Source organism: Peromyscus eremicus, chromosome 14, assembly GCF_949786415.1.
Source record: "Peromyscus eremicus chromosome 14, PerEre_H2_v1, whole genome shotgun sequence".
NCBI lineage: Eukaryota > Metazoa > Chordata > Mammalia > Rodentia > Cricetidae > Peromyscus > Peromyscus eremicus.
Window position 1 is genome coordinate 47,535,130 of NC_081430.1, and position 20,608 is coordinate 47,555,737.

The following is a 20,608-nucleotide window of genomic DNA, read 5'->3' on the forward strand; positions in this document are numbered from 1 at the left end:
TATGGATTTCAAAAAGGAAAGTTGGGGACTTTGAAGTTTACTGAATGAATGAATGAATGAATGAGCAAGCAGACTAACAAGTAGCCTACTTGAGAGGGACAACAGGTAAGTATGTGTTTCTCAGGCAATGTAAGGATGAAGAAGGAGCCCATCTGAAAGAAACAGGGAATGGAAGGAACATATGGACAGGATCAACCAGGACACATGGCCAACAGGAGTATGATGATTTGGAGGGACCACAGAGGATGCTTGTCTGAAGATTCCATCGGAGGGTGGAGCACTGTCTCAGCAGTTAAGAGCACTAGCTGCTTTTCTGGAAGATGTAGGTTTGATTCCCAGCACCCACGTGGTGGCTTACCACTGTATGTGACTCAAGTCCCAAGGGATTCAGCAACTTCTGACCTTCAGGGCACCAGGCGTTCGTGCTGTGCACAGACATGCATGCAGACAAAATACTATACACATCAAATAATGTTTGTTTGTTTTTGGTTTTGGTTTTTTTTTTTTTTATAGAAAGAAAGAAAAGATTCCTGTGAGATAGCTAGAAAGGGGTCAGCAGCCTTGGAAGCAAATGAAGATGGATCCCTCCCTCATGCTCTGCTTGGAACTCACCTCCTGTTGCCCTGGTAACACTAGAAAGGAAAACATTGAAACTGCTCCTTCTACACCTCCTGGCCCAAAGAATGAAATACTCTGGCCCCAGGTGGAGACGTGACATTCTGATCTGCTCCAAAGATTAGAACATTATATACTATTATCTCCTCCAGGCCTAGTTTGCTTTCTATTGCTATGATAAAACTCCAAGATCAAAGCAACCTGGTGGGGGGGGGGGTTCTGACTTAGAGTTCATCATGGGGGAGGCCAAGGCAGGAACTGAAGCAGAACACGTGAGGAATGCTGCTTACTTGCCTGATCCTCCTGGCTTGCTCAGTGTGCTTTCTTATACACCCCAGGACCACTTGCCCAGAGAGGGCACTGACCCCACCTAGCAGGCTGGACCCCTCACATCAATCAAGAAAATGCCCCCAAGGGCTTGCTAACAGGAGAATTTTAATGGGGACATTTTCTCAGTTTCCATACCCCCTTCTCAGATAACCTTAGCTTGTGTCAAGCTGACAAAAGAAAACTAACCAACACACCTAATCTAGCTAGACCTGTACTAAACTAGTCAGTAACCTCGCCAGGACTCCCCTAGTCCACCCCCGCCCCAACTCCAGGAAAGCTGATCTGAGTTCTAACTTTACCATCTTGCCAGCTTTTCTTTCAGATACTAACCATGCTTTCCCTGACTCTTTCTCTGAAGCCCAGCTCCCCTGACCAACATCCTGATAAGAACTCAACCTCAAGATGATGAAGACTAACAGTCTATTAGGAACTTTTAAAGGTCACTGACGGACCACCCCTCCTTCACAACCAGCTTTGGACTCCAACTCCTGTAACCCTGCGGACGAAGACTTTAAAGAAAGGGAAAGTATCAGTCCCTGAAGAGAATCCCAAAGATCCTTAAAACTTGAAAAATGCCCAGTGTAAGGAGGAAGCACCACAATGGCAGCTTCTAAAAACTGAAAATACCACATGAGGGTCGTGTGGTGGCACATGGCTTTAATCCCAGCACTAGGGAAGCAGAGTTATCAGAGTTCAAGGCCAACCTGGTCTACACAGGGAGTTCCAAGCCTGTCAAAGGTACATAGTGAGACCCTGTCTCAAAAACAAAAATTAATTAAAAGCAAAAAAGATATGGCAAGCCAGGCGGTGGTGACGCATGCCTTTAATCCCAGCACTTGGGAGGCAGAGGTAAGTGGATCTCTGAGAGTTCAAGGCCAGCCTGGTCTACAGAGCGAGTTCCAGGACAGGCTCCAAAAGCTACACAGAGAAAACCTGTCTCGAAAAACAAACAAACAAAAACAAACAAACAAAAAATTGAAGAGATCTACCTTGACACGACATTCTGAACGGCCTAAAAGATCCTTGGGCTACTGTCTCTCAGAGGCACTCTGGTCAAGAACAAAAACAGAGTATTGTCCCTTAAGAGTTAGTCCAAACGGGGGTTGGAGAGATGGCTCCAGAGAACCAACACTGCTCTTGCAAAGAGTTCAGTTTCCAGCATCCTTATCGGGTAACTCACAACTGTCTGTAACTCCAGCTCTGGAAATCAGATGCCTCTGGTCTCCTCTGACGTCTGCACTCACATGCACGTACTCACACACTCACACAGACATAATTAAAAATAGTATAGTCAGATGTGGTGGCACACACATTTTTTCAGGCCAGCCAGGGCTAGAGAGTAAGTAGCAGACAGACAGACAGACACACACACAGACACAGACACAGACACACACACACACACACACACACACACACACACTTAACTCAAATGGGTCGATCAATCACCTGGGAAGAAACGCCCTCCAGGACCACCATCAGCACCGGAAACTAAGAAATTGTGTAGTCTACCTCAACCCACAATACACCAGATTTCATAAGTCACAAGTACCTCAAGCCTCTGATTGGTCTTGGAGTATGAAAGTATATTCAATGCTCTTCCAAATGTGCACTATCGCCCATTTATCCGGCACAATGGTCTCCCTGGCTATTGTCCACTCTCGCCCCTATGTGACGGCACCTTTGGTCACTGTCCACTTTCAACTCCTGAGGGTACTTTAAAATAAATTTTGCCTATCTTCTCCCCAACACTCGGCACCTCTCCTCTGAACTCAACAGAGAACTCATGGACCAGGGAGCTGAGGTGAGTCCTAAGCAAGAATGGCACAGTCACATGCCAAGATCTCCAGCACACAGCCAACAGGAAATAGCAGCCCCGCACAGGCTGATGGGTCCTCACTGGCCTCAAAAGCATCCCCCACACCTCATCACATTTCTGCATATTCCAGTGGACCTTACTGCTAATGCATCAGGGTCAGGCTGTGATGTCCTCCAAAGAGCGGTGTGAGGAGGGGAAATGAAAAGCAAGGCAGGGGAGGGCGAGGCAGGGCTGGGCTGTCTTCCTCCTAAAGGGATCACCAGTTCAACAGATTACTGACCAGTGTCACAGGAAACAGAAATACTCTGGGTTCCAAAAGGAGAAGGAGTGAGAGGTCACCGTGCATAAGGGAAACTGTCACAAATGTTAGCTCACGGTGATACATGTGCCTTTAATCCCAGCATTCGGGAGGCAGAGGTGAGGCCAGCCTGGTCTACAGAGCGAGTTCCAGGACAGGCTCCAAAGCTACACAGAGAAACCCTGTCTCAAAAAATAACAAAAACAAACAAACATAAAAACCCAAGAGTACAAAAAATAGTCTCTACACTTACTAAATCTCTCCTGCTTACCCTCTCTAGTTCTTTATCCTGCATGCCCAGAATTAATCAGGACTTTACCTGTCTCCTATGCTATGGCATAACTGTTCTCTCTGGACATAACATGGCCATGTCACTGTCACTACGATGACCTTGCTTAGCATGTTTGATCTAATGAAAGAAGAAAGAGAAAGAAAAGGAATAGAGGGGGGGGAAAACCCTAAGAAAACAAAACCTCAAGAACCTCTCCCTAGACAAACAGAGTACTCATTAGCACTTGATATGTTGCCAATGAATTCGGGTAGTGGGTCAACAATGCCTCAGACATCGAAGACCCCAAGGCACTGAGCCACTTCCAATGGCTGCTTCTACACACATGAAAACCGAGGGATCAAGATGCTCAGGTGTGCCAACCACCAACACCAGAGTCCTGCTAGGCCACGCAGCCACCCCTACAGGCCAAAACTGCATTCAAAGCAGCCAGCCTCATATATAATAAGCACACTGTGTACTCGGTTTCCTTTATAAACCTTCTGGCGACAATAGTATTTTTTGTTAAAACAGCAAGAAAGGAAATAAATGAAAAGCACGGAAATAGAAACACACATACCTGCTCCATTCTAACCTAGTCTACAAAAATTAACTGCATTTTTATTTCTCATTTTCAAGTCCCCAGAGAAGTCAGTACACGCTAAATTCAAGTCCTGAGACTTGTATCTAAAAGAAGAAGAAGGAAAAAGAACATGATCCCAGACTTTAAAAAAATCAACAACGTGACCTTGATTGATGTGAGCAAAGATCACCCACTGATAACCTGGCGGGATGAAAGTCGGATGTGGAAGTTCACAGAGTAGGGAACAGCTGACCCATGCGAACCAGGCTGGAGAGCAGCATCCCGGAAGCAAGTTAGGCAGGCTTCAGGGGCACAGACCCTCCTCCACACACTGAGTTCCCAGGGAAGGGGCCTGGAGGTCAGCAGACAATCTCAGAGGTCACTTCCCTCCCTGAGGCTGGAGACAAATTCCAGGACACCAAGAGAGGCAGGCAGAATGTAAGGCACTCTGAAGACCAAGTGATGGGTGACTTTAAAACGGAAGGGAAGGAGAGGTGGGCAGTGGTGACACGTGACTTTAATCCCAGCACTCAGGAGGCAGAGGCTGGAGGATCCCTGAGTTCCAGGACAGCCAAGGCTACACAGAGCAACCCTGTCTTAACAAAAAAAAAAAAAAAAAAAAAAAAAAAAAAAAAGGAATGAAATAGTGGGAAAGGGAGGGACGGGGTGCAATATATTTAAACAAATAGAACAAAAACCTGCACCAAACATCACATATGCCACATTGGGGTCCTAATTCAAGCATTGAACAATCTTAGCTACTTGAATACTTGGCTTAGATGACATTGAGACTTTCCATCTTGGGAGGCTCGGATGGGGAATGAGGACTGGACAGACACATTAGCATTGTGGCTACGTAACCAACTACAGCTTAGTCTCCTACACGCTGAAGTACGCTGAAATAAAATGACTCACAGTCTTCTTCAAAGTACTTCAGCAGGAGCAACAGCAACCAGAATGAATGAAACCAGACAATTCTCATTAAACGCTAACTCTAGACATGGGTCACGGGGTGACAGGAGCACAAATTCGTATCCCTCTGTCCACTTCTGCCAGCTAAAAACGTCCACGATTAAACGACAACAAATTTAACCTGTCTTTTGAAGCACTTTGGGAGACAAAACAGAAGCAAAGCTGCATTTTCTCTTGACTTAATTGGGAGACACAGTTCTTTTTTTTTTTTTTCCTTGAGACACGGTTCTTGATGAGCTCTTAGGAAAAACAAACAAACAAACAAAAAAACCACCCCAGCACTTGGGAGGCGGAGAGGCAAGAGGCTCAGTTCAAGGTCACCCACAGCTAAATATCAAGTTTAAGGCCAGCCTAGGCTACTTGAGATCAAAACTCAAAACAAACAAACAAACAAACCAGCAAACAAATGGTCAGGGACCTTACCTACAACACCTAGGCACCTTGACGCCTCCCAACTACCAACTTTCCCAGCCCATCTCAGAACCAAATCTCCAGGGAGGGGCCTGAGAAATAAGAGGTGACCGTTCGAAGTGCCTTGGGTGACTGATGCAATCTCGCCTGTTCCTTCCTGCTCCAGGGGCCGGCCAAACAGTTGTCCGGTGGGGTCTGTGTTCCAAGCCCTCTGGGACAAGGATCACACAGGATTCCATATTCCCACTGCTATGCCAAGCTTAAAACGGTGTTCTCCAGTTTCAAAAACGTATCAAAACATAAAAACAAACAAAGGAAAAAGAAGGTGCCTGGCTTCTTCCTATCCTCACCTTCATCTTACGGCTTTCTCACCGACATTTGGGTGTGTTTAGACATTTGTGCTGGGGTTGAACCTACTGCCAAAGTAAAACTCCCCGAGAAGAAAACAAGTGTCTCTACACAGCCCAAGGGACTCTCACTGGGCAATGTATCAGCAGGAATGCCTTCCCCTTTACTCAGCAAACCCAGGAGAAAAACCCCAGTAAACAGGCCAGGGCTACGGCCCTGGCAGCACTGAGCACGTCTGACACTTGAACAGTCACCAGAGGCTCCGGCTCACCCAAGGAAAAGAAAAGAGGAGGGCGGGGGAAACCTCACAACTGTAGCTTTGTTTTTAAACAGCATCAAAACGCTGGGAACAAACTTTCAGCCACAAAACTGACTGGCATTTGATCAGGAACATGTCAATACAGGTCAGCACCTGGGCTAGGAAGCTAGAACTCAACAATTCAGAAAATTAAAACAATATCAAGTCCTTCAAAACACTCCCTGTCAACAGGTATCAATGTTTGCCCAGATGGACAGCCAACACCCCTGGAAAAATGTGACTCCCAGAATCCTGTGTGAGGCTAGGGGGTGGGGGGCACTCAGTCTAGCCTCCTGGTAAACTCTGACATGCACCATCCCGTGCTTGGTAGCAGGGCAGGATGATGAATAATCTTCGTAAGACTCACTGCACGCTTGGAGCTGGTCCTGTTTAACATTTCAGACTGCGCACTAGCTAAATTACTTTTATGTGCAGTGGTGTTATGTCAAAAACTGAGGCGCGGGCACGCTGTAACTTGCAGAAAGGATGACATGGAGCTAAAGGCCCCGTTCACTGTTTGACCAGTGGCATGCGGCTCTCGGGGCCTGGCGAGCACTTTCTAAACCTAGAATTACCTGCTCAGGCTTTCTCTCTCTTGCTTCAAGACGTGACCTATACAAACGTGTTTAATGCCACAGCCTGCTCCTTTGAAGGAGAGTGGTTTTTAAGTTTTTAAAATTATCTTAAAGCACGGAACAGAGTCAAATCCTGGGACTGGTGGCCAAACGCTTAACCTGGGAAAAAGGAAAGACTGCGTTCCCAAGGAAAACAGATTTCACTAGATGAGAGGCACACATTGATCACCCCAGATATACACAAAGCTGAGGACCCAGAAAAGAAGGCAGCTCGTGAATGTATACACCCCTGACATCACCAGCATTGTGACCAATGGCTCGGCAGTTAGGAGTGCCCACGGTCTGCCCACAGTCTGGCAGCAGACTCAAGTTCAGTTCCCAGGGCCCACATTGGGATGGCTCACCACCAACTATATATCTAGCTCTAAGTACTGTAGACCCCCCCCTGACCTCTGAAAGCACCTGCACTTACTTACATATGTTTATAAATACACACACACAAATTAAAAAAATAATTAAAAAACAACTTAAAATAATTTAAAGCCAGTGTCGAGTGGGAACCTTAACCTAAGCCAGTACACTTCATACTAGCAGCTTCCAAGTCGCCAAACACACACAGACTGGATTTCACAAAAGTTACCCGCACCTCCAGTCTGATTGGTCTTAGAATAAATAAGTATATTCAAGTATCTTCCAAAAATGCATCATCTCCCATTTATTCCAGAAGCCTGAGACGTTGTTGCCTTTTTCCCAATATTCAGAAAGAGTCATTTTTCTCCAGCCCTTGATGGCCGTTTTCCTTATACGCAAACCTCTCCATTAATACACTGTGATCTGTGTATTGCATGCATAATCTATGATGCCACACGGATCTTTGAACTTTAAAACCAAACTGACCCAACCACGTGGAAGGAGGACATGAGGACACTGGATTGGTAAAGCTCGGTTGTGAGAGTATGTGAAATCCTATCAGGGTACCTCTCAAGAGACTGACCCCCCAAGAACAAAAAGAATGCATTAGCCAATATGTTTAAGAAGAAGTAAGTTTTTCACAACTATCTAATGTGTTAAATTATCCACTCATAAGTACTTCAGCATGGTGGACTATGCATTCATTTTTAATGCTGAAAACTTCAGGTTAATTTAAAAAAAAAAAAATCAATTCCAGATGACACAACATACCTGACTCCTCTCTTTGTCCACTTTCTTGAAACACTTATTCAAGGACAAATTATGTCTCACTGAATTTTTCCACCCAGTAGGTGCATTCGCAAAATACGGAAAATGTTCCAAGATCCAGTTGTAGATGTCCTTCACTGGCAGGCGCTTGGTTGGAGAGTCCTCGATGGCCATAAATATGAGGCAGCTGAAGGAGTAAGGGGGCTTGCAATTGGGGTTCTGCCTGGCATCATAGGGCAGGTCCGAGTGGGCAGGGGATGGCGGAGTGTCATCGTCCAGGTCCTGGACGGGACTGACACTCCTGAGGACCGACTCCCCAAAGCTCTTCAGCAAGTTCTTGCTTTCATGCAGCCAGTTCAGGTTGGTCAGCTCTTCATCTTCCATGGTCCCCTCTTCTAATCTGATGTCAGGCAGAGGGAAGTCGAGGTCATCATCTTCCTGGAGGGCCTTGGAGAAGCCGCTGCCCCGGTAACAGTGACTCAGTCCACTGGACACGCTGATTCCTGAGCTCTCGGGCTTCTTACTGGCGGGCATGACTGGACCCATTTACGTGAAGGCTCCTAGGAAGGACAGCGCAGAGAAGTGATGAGCTGGAGAAATGCAGAACAGAGATCGGTTCAGGTCCCACCTAACTCCATCTCCCCCTATCTGGGTCTCAGTTACATGGTGATGGCATCGCAGGGCTCCCACATGGGTAGCCACATAAGCCCACCATCCAGTTACACAATGAAAAAAATGACCCCAGTGTCAGCAGCAGCATGGTGACCGGATGGACCTTACATAAAATAAAACTGAAAATACAGGGGGCACTTTTAATGAGCAAATACATCATAAGCAGCTTCTCCTTGGGTCTACAGTCATCCATTACCACCGGAGAACTTACTACTATTTGGTGTCTCTGATCCTCTACCATAATGCACACACACATCCATAACATGCAAATTTCTTTAAAGACTCAGGATAAACACAACAAAGTAAGTGTAATGGACAATTAGTGCAGCTTTATAGTACCAATCTTGTTTATCCTTCTCAAAAAGAAAATAATAATAATAATAATAATAATAATAATAATAATAGTAATAATAATAATAAGTCCCAGGGCTGAAGGTGCTCACTCAATTGTAATCCCAGCACACCTGAAATTCCAGCATTCTGGAGGTTATGGACGAGAGAGAATGAGAGTTCAAGGCCAAGCTGGCCTCCGTGAGATCCAGTCTCAAAAAAAAAGGTGGCTGACTAAACGTCAAGGCACTTGCTGCTGAGTCTGTTGACCTGAGTTTAATCTCCCAGACCTACATGATGCAAAGAGAGAATCACTCCAGCAATTTGTCCCCTGAGCTCCACCTGTGCACTATGGCAATCATGCACCCCCATATATACATACAGACATATATGTGTGTACATATATATATATATACACATACGTATATGCATTCACATATATATATATTATATAAAATAAATAAATGTAATCTTTTGAGCCTGTCCCGGAACTCACTCTGTAGACCAGGCTGGCCTCGAACTCACAGAGATCCGCCTGCCTCTGCCTCCCGGGTGCTGGGAATTAAAGGCGTGCGCCACCACCGCCCGCGGCTCTTTTTTTGATGTAAGGAAAAATAATAGAGATGGGGGAGGGAAGGCAAGGAGAGTGACAGACCCACGGTTGTGCATGTCCAGCGCACCTAGACACTTCCGCCTAGTCAGTTCCAGGTCAAAATAGCCATTTCCGGGCTAAGGCATCTCGCGTGACCAGGACCCCATGGCTTTGCGTGATTGCGTAAGAGCGCACACAACGCAACCATGTGATCTGCGCATGCATGGAGTAGCCACATCGACCTGTTTACGCATGCGCCACCCAGCCTTTATAAGCCGGCGCCATATTCCCGGCTTCCTTCTTCTTCTCCACACACGTGTCTCTTCCGCAGGCCTGAGCACTCATCTGTCTCTCTCATCTTAATAAAACTCTTTGATTCTGTCGTGTTTCGTGACATTTCCTCGCAGGGTAAGAGCACCGCTAAACAACTAACAGAGAGTTACTTCCAATCCCATAAAACAACCCACAGAAGGGTCTTGGAGGCAAAACTGTAACCAGAGGCCACTGGTTTGGTGGTTTGGTTTTATTTTGTACCCCCCACACACACCAGAAAAAAAAAATCATAAGGAAAAATTGCAACTTTTATCACATTTGACAAGCGTAACCGAGGACCACAAGGAATTCTTCAGACTACACTGTAAGGAAGTACATTCAATTCAAGGACATTATACCTAGAGAGAAGAAAGCATGTAACCTCTGGCACTACCAAAAAAGACCAAACAAATGGAAATGAAAGATAAGCCGTTAACTGGAACTAGAATTACTGAGGAAAATAAAGTTGAGAGAGCAGCTAGAAACTTCAGAACAGGCAGGCAAATTCCACACAAATTGTAACAGATTCTCTGCCCCCACCATCAACATCCCCTACTCTTATCAATGACCCAGAACAGAGTGTAAAAACAATTACCTGACAAAAAAAATACAGGGAGACAGCGGTGTCACAAATAGAATGAATGACTCCTACAGACTCGGCCCCCTGGTACACAACACAGAGAAAAAGGGGACGGGCCTTTTGCTCGGTGTGTGCAGAGCTAAAACTATGTACTTCGTTGAAGAAGAGTGTCTCTTTTGGCTCAATGAGGAGTTAAAGCCCTGTACCTAGAGAAGAATTAATACTGCGAAGGTAAACAAACAGTCATTCCAAGCCTCTAAACATCCACTAACACGGCCTCTAAAATGACCACTGTTTCAGCGCAGGAAGTTCTAGAATTGGACTCTAGAAAGCATGATGCAGAGCTTCAAACAACCAGGCAGGATGCCAGCATGCTGCAGCACTTTCCCACCGGCTGGACAGAGGTAGAAGAGGTGCGTCTCCCCAGTGGATGCTGGATGCAAGATGCCATCTCTAAAGAGGAGAGAATCTCCACAGGGCCTCACAGCCCAACCCAGGCAGGGCAGTCCAGATGCATCCAGTTCGTCCAGGAAAACAAATAGTTCTCCCTGTCACATATGGGAACTAACCTATGTCATAGAAAAATGGTAGCTTGTATCTTCAAGTTTGGAGATATTACCGAATCCAGCCTGACCCTGCTTTTAACTTCCTTATGAAGAAATCAGGACAGCTTGGCTCAAAGTTTCTCAGATTCCCCTAGAAAAGGTTCTAACTGCCAGCACAGCCACACAAAAGAGAACTACCCAGCCAGTCAAGTCAACTTTAGCCCCAAATGCAAGTTTTATGTCTCCTGAGCTTCCAAACAGGAAAATTATATCATGGCTGACAGTAAAGTAATTTAATTGCACTGTTGCTATGACAACATGCTGCTCTCTTTCTTTTTAATTTGCTTATTTGTCCGCAGCTTCCCAAAGGAACTAACATGCTATTCTCCATGTTTTCTTTTGTTTTCAACAAACACTGCCAGCAGCGTGGTCCTCTAAGAAAAACTCTTAAATAACCAATGCCAAGAAGAGGTGGTCTGAAGGGTCCCTAACCGCCGGATTGTTTCCCCAAACTCTCCATTCACTTCCTTCTCGATAAATCCCGCGCTTCTGAACAGTATGGAAGGCTCCTGACCACTGTACTTCTTCTATGTTACAACAAAACAATCTCCAGAAACCACAGCTGAGGAGTTTTCCATTATTATACCCTAACTATAAAATTTTCCAAATCTCTTTCCCCTTCTTTTTCTTCTTTTAGAGGGGTGGAGGGCTAGGAAAGTGTGAGCCTGTAGTCAAGCAAACGTTCTTAATCCGCTGCTAACAACGTCACTTTGAATAGTTATCCAGTGACCGCCTTAAAATTTACAAGCTATTGGTTATGTCTCACACACCCTCCTTTTGTTTTGTTTTGTTTTTTTATGACTTCCTGTGTTTTATCTTCCTTTCTTTCTTTCAACGCAGAAAAATGGAGCAGGAAAGCTTACATTTTTTTCGCTACTAGCAGATCGTCTCAAATAACTGACAGTGCCATTATGGCCCAGGTCTGAAGAGATGCTAGTGATGAACTTTTTCAAAAGTTGAGAAATCTTCCTCAATCGAAGCTGAGCAGGCTCAAGTTTGGGGGACCGGGAACCTCCCCCTCCTTGCGCGCGCATACACGCACGCGCTCCACTCCCTTTTACTGTACTTGTCAAAAACATTTCAAGGGGACCAAAGGGAGCAGCGATTGGCTGTACCCCGCGTCAATCAGCGGCGTTGCCAGGCAACGAGAAAACTGCTCTTCTACGCGTACACAGGGCAATTGGGAGCTCGCATACCTTCACTGCCGGTCAGATGTCATAAACCTTTTATTGGCCGCAGCGTGGCGAGCCTAAAAACAAATCAATAAGCGCCCACTGCCCCCCCAACTCACATGGGGACCCAGAAAGGCTTGCAAAGAATCGGGGTACAGAGGAGTAGGGCCCCGCGGGTCTCGGGATGCTCGCGGTCGGTTCTGAGCGTGCTCGGTTAGGGAGGGGATCTTTGTTAGGCGCCTGTTCGCGGTCTTGGGGTCTCCAGTTGATCTGCACCCTCTGACGGACCCGGATTGCTAGGGATGCCTGCTCTGCAGACAATACCAACTCTGTCGCTCTCCGGGTCTGTGGGGAAACCGAGGCACGAGAAACCGCCAGCTCTTCGGAGCAGGAAACTCCTGGTCGGGCAACTTCCAGGCTCAGGGCTGGGGGTCCCCCCACTCCGGGTCCAGCTTAGGCTGCCCCCCGCACAGTGAGACCAGTCCTGCTCGCTGCGGGCCACCACGACGGCTCTCCAGCGAGGACCCCAGCCCGGGTGGCGCGGGAGGGCGCGGGCGCGGACTCACCTGGCCAAGCGCGGCGCGGGGCCACCGCTGCCTTCCGTGCAGCCGACAAAGTTTCGCGGGCGCCCAGCGGGCATCGCTCGGGGCCCCGCTGCGGACGCTCGAGCCCTGGGCGGGCAGCGGGGGGCGGCCGCGGGTGCGGACGGCAGGGGTGCGGGGGGCGGCGCGGCATGGGCCCCGAGCGAGCGTCCCCGGGCGCCGCGTCCTCCCGCCGGCCCCGCCGCTCTCCACGCCCCGTCCCGCCTCCCGCTCGCCTCCGCTGCGGCGCGTCGGGGCCGGGGCGCGCCGAGCGGCGAGAAATTGTTTCCACTGCAAACAAAAAAAGGCGACACATGACCAGGCAGGAGGAGGGGAAGCGCGGGGAGGGAGGGGCGGAGGGAGCGGGAGAGACGGAAAACGTGGGCCGGGCGACCCCGGGCTGCGGCGCGGGCCCTCAGGGAGGCCCTTCGGCCAGGCTGGGCCCCTGGGCTCCTCGGCAGCACCCCGGGACCGAGGGGAGCCGGGCAGGTGGCGCGTGGCTGGCCCCCTCCCCTGCTTCAGGCCACATGAGCGGTGCTGCGCAGCTGGCAACGTGTCGCCGCAGCGCTTTTACCCCGGCCGCCTGCCTTACAAGGCTCGAAAGTAAAAATAAAAAGAATTACGACGCGAGCGAGGCTTCTGAGGGTGAGGAGAGAAGATTGCACTTCTCTCCAACTACTACGGCAGCACTCCCGGGGCGGCTCCAGTCCTCTTCCACCATGCACCTCCTGCCGGGGACGAAAAATTGATCCCCAGCCTCCAGCCTAGGTTGCCTTGGCGGCGGAGGGCGGGAGGATGGCCGCCACCAGGGAGGGAGAGGTGCACCCCATATACAACGTCAATAGGTTCTCCCCGATGGGCTATGCTAAGGAGACTTCTACATCTGGAAGGAAAACAAGTCTCCCCTCCTGTACACTTTGAACATAATAAATTAAATGATAATTTGCAAACACCCACCCCACCCACCCCCCGGGAATGGCGCAGCCACTTCTCCCAGTCTCCATGCACTTCCAGAGAATGGCCACCCACTGCTAAAGGCACACCAGCCAGGCTGCCTTTGGAGAGGATGAAAGCGGAGTCCAACAGGACACCCTGCTGGTGACATAAATAAAAATAGAGATTGCTCACCACTCCCAGGTAGCTAGGCGAGCAGGTTCTACAAAGAGCAGCCCAAAACCATCCTCCCACGCCCACCTGAACAGTGGACAGCTAGCAAGAGCGATCTGTGTGATCTGGGCTGAAAACCCTCCAGCCGAGAAGTAACCTTTAACCTAACCAGACCAGGGACAGGAAGGGAGAAAGGTGAGAGAAATACCACGTGCTCCTGAGAAGTTTTTGTTTCAAAAGAATAAATAAATAAAGAATAAGAAAATCCAATCAAGCTGAGATTCCATCCCCCACTTAACTAAACTTCAAGATTAGGTAGGTAGCAGGGAACCTTCAGTGATTCAGACTCACTGAGACTTCACTACTTGGCCAGCAACTAGAAGACTCAGAGAAGCAAGTCCAAGGTAGCCCGAGGTCATCCGGCCCCACCTCCGATGTTATTGAGCACATAATGTGACTAAGCAGAAGGTACCCCGTGGCAGACATATTAGATCATCTCTGGAGTCTCAACACCAGTGATTCTAAGGGCCAGTCCTGGTAACGACAGCCAGGACAAGAAAGAGAAGGTCAGTCACCTGTGGCACTGCTAGGGCAGGTCCCACTCTAACAGACAGTGTGTGATCTCCACCAGAGGAATGGAGTTAGAACTGACCTCCGGGAAGTTGTACTCTTCAGCACAACTCTATCTAGTCAGCTGCTAGCCGCCGCCGCCGCCGCCGGGCTAGCCCCCAACCCCTCTCACACTCTAGCCAGGCATCTCTTTACATGAAGTGGGCATAGCACATTATTTTCTCTCCAGCCCTTCTTCTGTATCCAAAGAGCAGGATGTGAGTCCAAGGTGATGATGTCCAAACCGGGTCACTCTTAAAACTCGGTGCCAACTGTTAGCCTCCTAGTGTGGGAGCTGGTCATGCCACATGAACAAAAATTTAAGCAAACGGAACTAGTTTAGGCTCTAAGAAGCCATCAATGGAGGGTGGAGTACAGTGAGTGAGGCAAGCTGCCTTGCCTTTCTTCTCTTTCCCTCTGAGGGTCTTTGGTTTCTTACATTCACAAACCTGAGTTGCTTGTCTGTGGGAGTTCATGAGAACCACCTGGGAAGGCACTCCTAATCCTGATATCCTTAGATGGTGTCCTATAACCTCTAATTCAGTCAGGAGATGTAAAAAGCACAACAAACTGATTTATCGAGTATGGCTTTTTTTTGAAGGGGGGGGTCGAGACAGTGTTTCTCTGTGTAGCCCTGGCTGTCCTGTAACTCATTCTGTACACCAGACTGGCCTTGAACTCACAGAGAGCCTCTTCCTCCCGAGTGCTGGGATTAAAGGCTACTGTCTAGCGAATTGTATTTATTTATGTGTTGTTGTTTTTTTTAATCTGAGTGCTCTGTCTGCATGTATGCCTGCATGCCAGAAGAGGGCATCAGGTCCCACTCTTAGATGGCTGTGAGCCACCTTGTGGTTGCTGGGAATTGAACTCGGGACCTCTGGAAGAGCAGCCAGTGATCTTAACCACTGAGCCATCTCTTTAGCCCCATGACTTGATTTCTTAATTTCCCTTTTCCATTACAGATGTGCTAAGAGATGTCAGATGGTGCTCTCCTAAAGAGAGAGTAGTAGGCAGACCTTATCTGACGTGCAAGGGCCACAGGTCTGCCTGCTGTGGATTGGAAACGGACCCAACCAGACCTCTGTTGTAAGCCAGAGAGAACCTAGTGTGCCTTCTTCCAACTGTGATTCCACAGATCCCTGGCTCTGGGACATGTATCCTTGACATTATCGTCCAGGGGCCAAATTACTTTAGGAATAGTCTCATGCTCAATTTTCCTCATGTGTTCTCCAAATATACCCTTATATCTTGGGTGCCAAGAAATCTCAGGCAGGCCAAATCACTGAAACGATTGTTTCATATAGCTATTTGCCAGCAGAATCCTATCTATGACCTAGAACTCACTTGGGAAAACATTTCTTTTCTGAATGGGGACTTGAGGAGAAGACCACTCTGTACCTCTTCTGAACACGGGCTGGTGTACCAAAAGACGTATGTTCTAGAACTGCCAGTCCCAGTCACTGTGGGCCTCAGTTCCTCCTTCATGGTTCTTAACAGAATAGTTGATAGTCTCCCTCACAGCGGTGGCAACTAAGTAGATACAAGGGACACCTTGCTTAGGTGCAAAGACCTGAGGCAGCCTGGAAAGATGGGCCTCTGCTCCAGGATACGTGCAATTAACTGCTTCTAGTAGAAAGGACACACAAGAGGGAGCCCAGGGCGGTCAGAGCAGCTGGCTGCGTGGAACTGGGGGTGGGGTGGGGGAGAGGAGCAGGCAATTTCTCTTTCTTCTCCTTCTCTCTGGTACAAGGTATTTCTTGTTCCTCTCCGGTATACTCCACTGTACTCCCTGCAGGTTGGCTTGTTAAGGTCACACACGGCTGCCCATAAAGCGTTCTGATTTCTAACACCCACCACCTGCAGACTGTCTCAAGCATTCTGTTATCCAGTTTAAATTCTCCGGGGAAATAATCTGACTGAGTAATGTGTCCTCCCCTGCCCCCGCCTGCCCCCCCCACACACACACACAGAGGAGAGGCAAAGCATGTGGTAGAGTATCTGATACTTGGGGAAAGGAGGGTAGATAACTTTGTTAAAGAGGAGCTCTCATAAGTATGGTTGGAGTTTGACCTGCCAAGATGGAGGAGACCTGAGGAGTTGTTTGCCTGGAGAAGTCCTTAAGAATCACCCGGGAAGCCACTCCTTACAAGTCCCAATCTCCTTAGACAGGATCCTAGCATATACATCAAGAAAGCCCCCATAGCCGGGTGGTGGTGGTGCACGTCTTTGATCCCAACACTTGGGAGGCAGAAGCAGGCAGATCTCTGAGTTCGAGCCCAGCCTGGTCTACAGAGGGAGTTCCAGGACAGCCAGGCCTACACAGAGAGATTCTGCCTCGGAAAAACCAAAAAAAGAAAAAAAGCCCCCATTGAATGATTGCTGACAACCTCTACTCCAGGTGGGAGTCGTAAAAGGTGCAAACAGATTTATCCAGTATGACTTGATTGTATTCAAAATGCCCTTGTTTGTTGAACAAATATTTACGGAGCATTGTGCTAAGTGCAAGGGGGCCAAAGTCTTGTTCCTCCAGGGTTTATATATTAGGAAATAGGTGTGGAAGCCTCATAACAAAGCTCATGGAATACCAGTGTGAGTGTGTCCTTCACTGTCCTCAGAGCAAGAAACTGGCTAGGGGTTTTACAACCCAGAAGTTGCCTTATCGGAGACATGGGATTCCAAAGAGGAATGGGATGTTGGATACAACACGAAGTTTTGGAGAGGGAAGAAGAACACAGAAAAGCAGAAGCTGGCAGACAGCGAAATCACGGCAACCATGCATGCACACAGAAGGCAGAGCAGGAGCTGAGAGCACACGCAGCTCCCTGTTGCAGCACACATTAACATACATGCAAGCCCCGGCTCCCATCCCCAGCACCAAAACCAAAGGGAAGACAGACAAGTTTGTAAAAATGTGTTTTACAGACTCGGGAAGAGGGCTGGGGAGATGGCTCAGCAGCTGGGGTACGTCTGCTCTTGCAGAAGTCTGGGGTTCAGTTCCTAGCACCTCATCAGGCAGCACACAATGGAATTCTAGTTCCAGGGGATCCAGTGCCCTCTTCCGGCCTCCACGGGCATCTATCTGTACACATGGTATACATGCATACACTCTGCCATACACACACGCACACGAAGGGCATAAGTCTTTTTTATTTTAATTAGGGGGAAAATACTAACTGAGTGGTTCCTCTGAGAACTAGTTATTTTTGGGTTTGCGATTCTTTTATACTTGTGTTTTCTCTTTTCTCGAAGGAATACCCACTACATTTGTAGTGGTCAATGCTTCCTGTCGGAGCCGTGTTCCCTGTCTGGTTCCAGAGGTCTAGGCTAGACCTGACATTTTGCATACCTAAAAAGCACTCCAGGCTTAAGAACCATACTTTTAGAACCATATTGTGAGATTTGCTGAATTCCAGAAGAATCTACTGGACTGGGGGGGAGGGGGGTTAATAAAAGTCACCAAAAGACCAGGAAGGTTTGTCCTATGAGTATGAGAAGGGCACAGGTAAAGACAATCCCTTAGTCACGTCTTGGCCATAACACATGAGTATGCTGTTTATGATTGCCAAAAAAAAAATAAAATAAAAAATTAAAAAAAACGAAATAAAAATCCCACGTTTCCCCTTCTGTAGAGAAGAGAAAGGCCCTCGGCTGGGAGGCCTGGAAGTTCCTAGGTGAAATGGAAGGCTTGGTCACCATCTGTCAATTCCTCTGCCTTCCTTCATGTGTTTACCAGGCAGAAGCCCGAGGGCGGAGCCTGGGAAAGGCTGCTGAGTATTTCTCCAGCAGGGAGTAGGCCAGGGTGCTAAGTTGAGGCAGAAAGTTGGGGTGCGGGACAAGGGAAAGTACAGCTGATGGGTGGAGTGAGATTCATTAGCTCAGGCTCCCCTGCCAACCCTGAGCCTATGAAGTCACCTGCTAGAGGCAAAATGGGAGTCTAAAACCTCTCAGCTCCTCTGTAACCATAAACAAAGTGGTAAACCGATGGTCTAGAAACCAGGCTTAGTCAGTTCATTCAGCCCACGGGGATTCGCTTTATAAGAGATCCCAGGATAAATAAATGTGGCACCAGCCATAAAGGACAGGAGGAGACCTGGGGAACATTATCTTATATATAGTTTTTTTTTTCTTTTATTATTTTATTTTATATACATGGGTGTTATGCCTGCACATGTCTTCGTATCACCTGTGTGCTTGGTACCTTTGGAGTTCAGAAGCACCTGTGTGCTTGGTACCTTTGGAGTTCAGAAGGCGGCCTTGAATCCCCTGCAACTGGAGTTGTGGGTGGTTGTGAGCTGCCATGTGAGCGCTCAGAACCAAACCTGGGTCCTCTGCAAGAGCAACCAGTGCTCCTAGCTCCTGAGCCGTCCTACAGCTCACTGGAGAGCATATACGAAGCAATCATAAATACACAAACACACCAAGCCGAATGCCAAAACCAGAACAGCGCAGCCAAACAGACACACGGTAGGACTTACCAGCTAGATGACGCCAGGCAAAGGACAGAACGTCTTTCCCTCTACCTAGTTCCCTTATCTTAAAAGAGAAGGAATGGAGCCAGGTGGTGGTGGTGCACACCTTTAATCCCAGCACTCAGGAGGCAGAGGCAGGTGGGTCTCTGTGAGTTCAAGGCCACCTGGTCTACAGAGTGAGTTCCAGGACAAGCCCGCCATGTAAGCCTGATAACCCACATCAGATCCTCAGAATGCAGATAGGAGAGAAGTAGGTGAGTAGGTGTTTGTCCTCTGACCACCACACACACACACACACACACACACACACACACACACACACACACCAGTATCTTACATACAAATAATAATAATAATTAATAATACTATCTAAAGGGGAAATGGGATTATAATAACTAATTATATTAGCCAGCTTTGGGTCACTATTAGAGAATGCCTGACATGATTGACTTATAAAGAGAAAAAAAATGCATTTTTTTGGCTCACAGTTTTGGAGGCTCCTATCAGTGGCCATGTTGTTTTGGGCCTGTGGTGAGGTACACATCATGGCAAGTATATGTGCTGGGACAAAGTTACCACCTCACGACTGAAAGCTAAAGAGAAAGTGGAAGGTCTCAAGACCCCACAGTCCTCTTGAAGACATGCCTCCAATGACCCAGACCTCCCACTAGGCTCCGCATCTTCAAGGCTCCACCTTCCAATAGTACGACCACCCTCGGGACCAAGCTGTAATACACGAGCCTTTGGGGGATGCCCAGCATCCAATCTGTAGCAGCCTCTCATTGAATTGTGATGATGATTAAATGAATTAATATTTGTAAGGAATGGATAATGGAACCCAGGCATGTAGTACAGGATTTTGGTTAAGTAAATAAATCAAAGGAAAGATTTAGTTTGCACGCTGACATATTTGCATAACAAATTATAATTTGTATGCTGTATCATGGACTGTAAAAGACAAAAGAAAAGAGTAAATATTTGCTATATATAAAAAGAGGGAACTGGGTGTGATGGTGCGTGCCTGTAATTCCAGCACTCTAGAAGTAAAGGCAGAAAGATCAGGGGTTAAAGGTCATTCTGAACAACATGGGGAGGTTATGGCTACACGAGCTTCGTAACAAAGGGGGAGGTGATATTTATATATGCAAATATATAAATATTGTATGTGAGCATACTTTTTTTTTTAAATACCAGGTCTGGCATATAGCCTAGACTGGCCTAAGATTCATGATCCTTCTGCCTCAATCTCCCAAGGGCTAGGATTATAGTTATGTACCACTACACCTGGTTCAATGTATTTAATTTGCAACTTTCTCATAACTTAAAAAAAAAAAAAAAAAAAAAAAACTCATCCTAATCAAAGAAGAAAAACAAAACTGGTACCATCCCCATGAAGGGGCTCAACTTCAGTGGAGTCAGAGAAACACACATTATAGCAACTGTAACAGCTCATCTGTCAGATTGACTCACTTGAAAGTGTAAACAGGGGCATATGTGTGGATGGGAAGGAGGCCTCAAACAACTGCCGGGAGGGTCCACCTTAAAAAAAAAAAAATTCAAACGTGTTTGCTGAACCCTGCCATTGATCCTAGATTGCCAGCTGATAGGGATGTCTCCTGGGTATTTCCATTCCACCAGACTTCCTGATCCCTGAGGCAATAAATTCCAGAAAAGCAGGAGTCAGAGCAGCTGGACTCTGGGATGTACATGCAACATTTATGCCAGGAGGTCTCCAGCAAAGGCTCCCCACAGTGCATCTGAAAGTGTTTTCAAAGACATTGTTTAAAAAATCAGGAAAACTGCCTAGCGGTGGTGGTGCACGGCTTTAATCCCATCAGAGGCAGGTGGGTTCGGGACTAGCCTGGTCTACAGAGCAGGTTCCAGGA

The 20,608-nt window shown here is 47.6% G+C and overlaps 1 protein-coding gene across 3 annotated transcripts in view; it reads right to left on the reverse strand.

The window, feature by feature from the left end:
- Foxn3 (forkhead box N3) overlaps window positions 1-20,608 on the reverse strand; it is a 273,922-nt gene that overhangs the window by 202,043 nt on the left and 51,271 nt on the right. For 2 of the 3 annotated variants that reach the window (XM_059279025.1, XM_059279028.1), the window contains exons 1-2: window positions 12,523-12,638; window positions 7,697-8,253 (exon numbers count right to left, since the gene is read on the reverse strand). In XM_059279025.1, the coding sequence (XP_059135008.1) occupies window positions 7,697-8,239 (543 nt within the window). In that variant the 5' untranslated portion in view covers window positions 8,240-8,253; window positions 12,523-12,638. Of the gene's footprint in view, window positions 1-7,696; window positions 8,254-12,522; window positions 12,639-20,608 lie in introns of those variants that run through there. The other variant, XM_059279027.1, reaches the window with a different exon arrangement.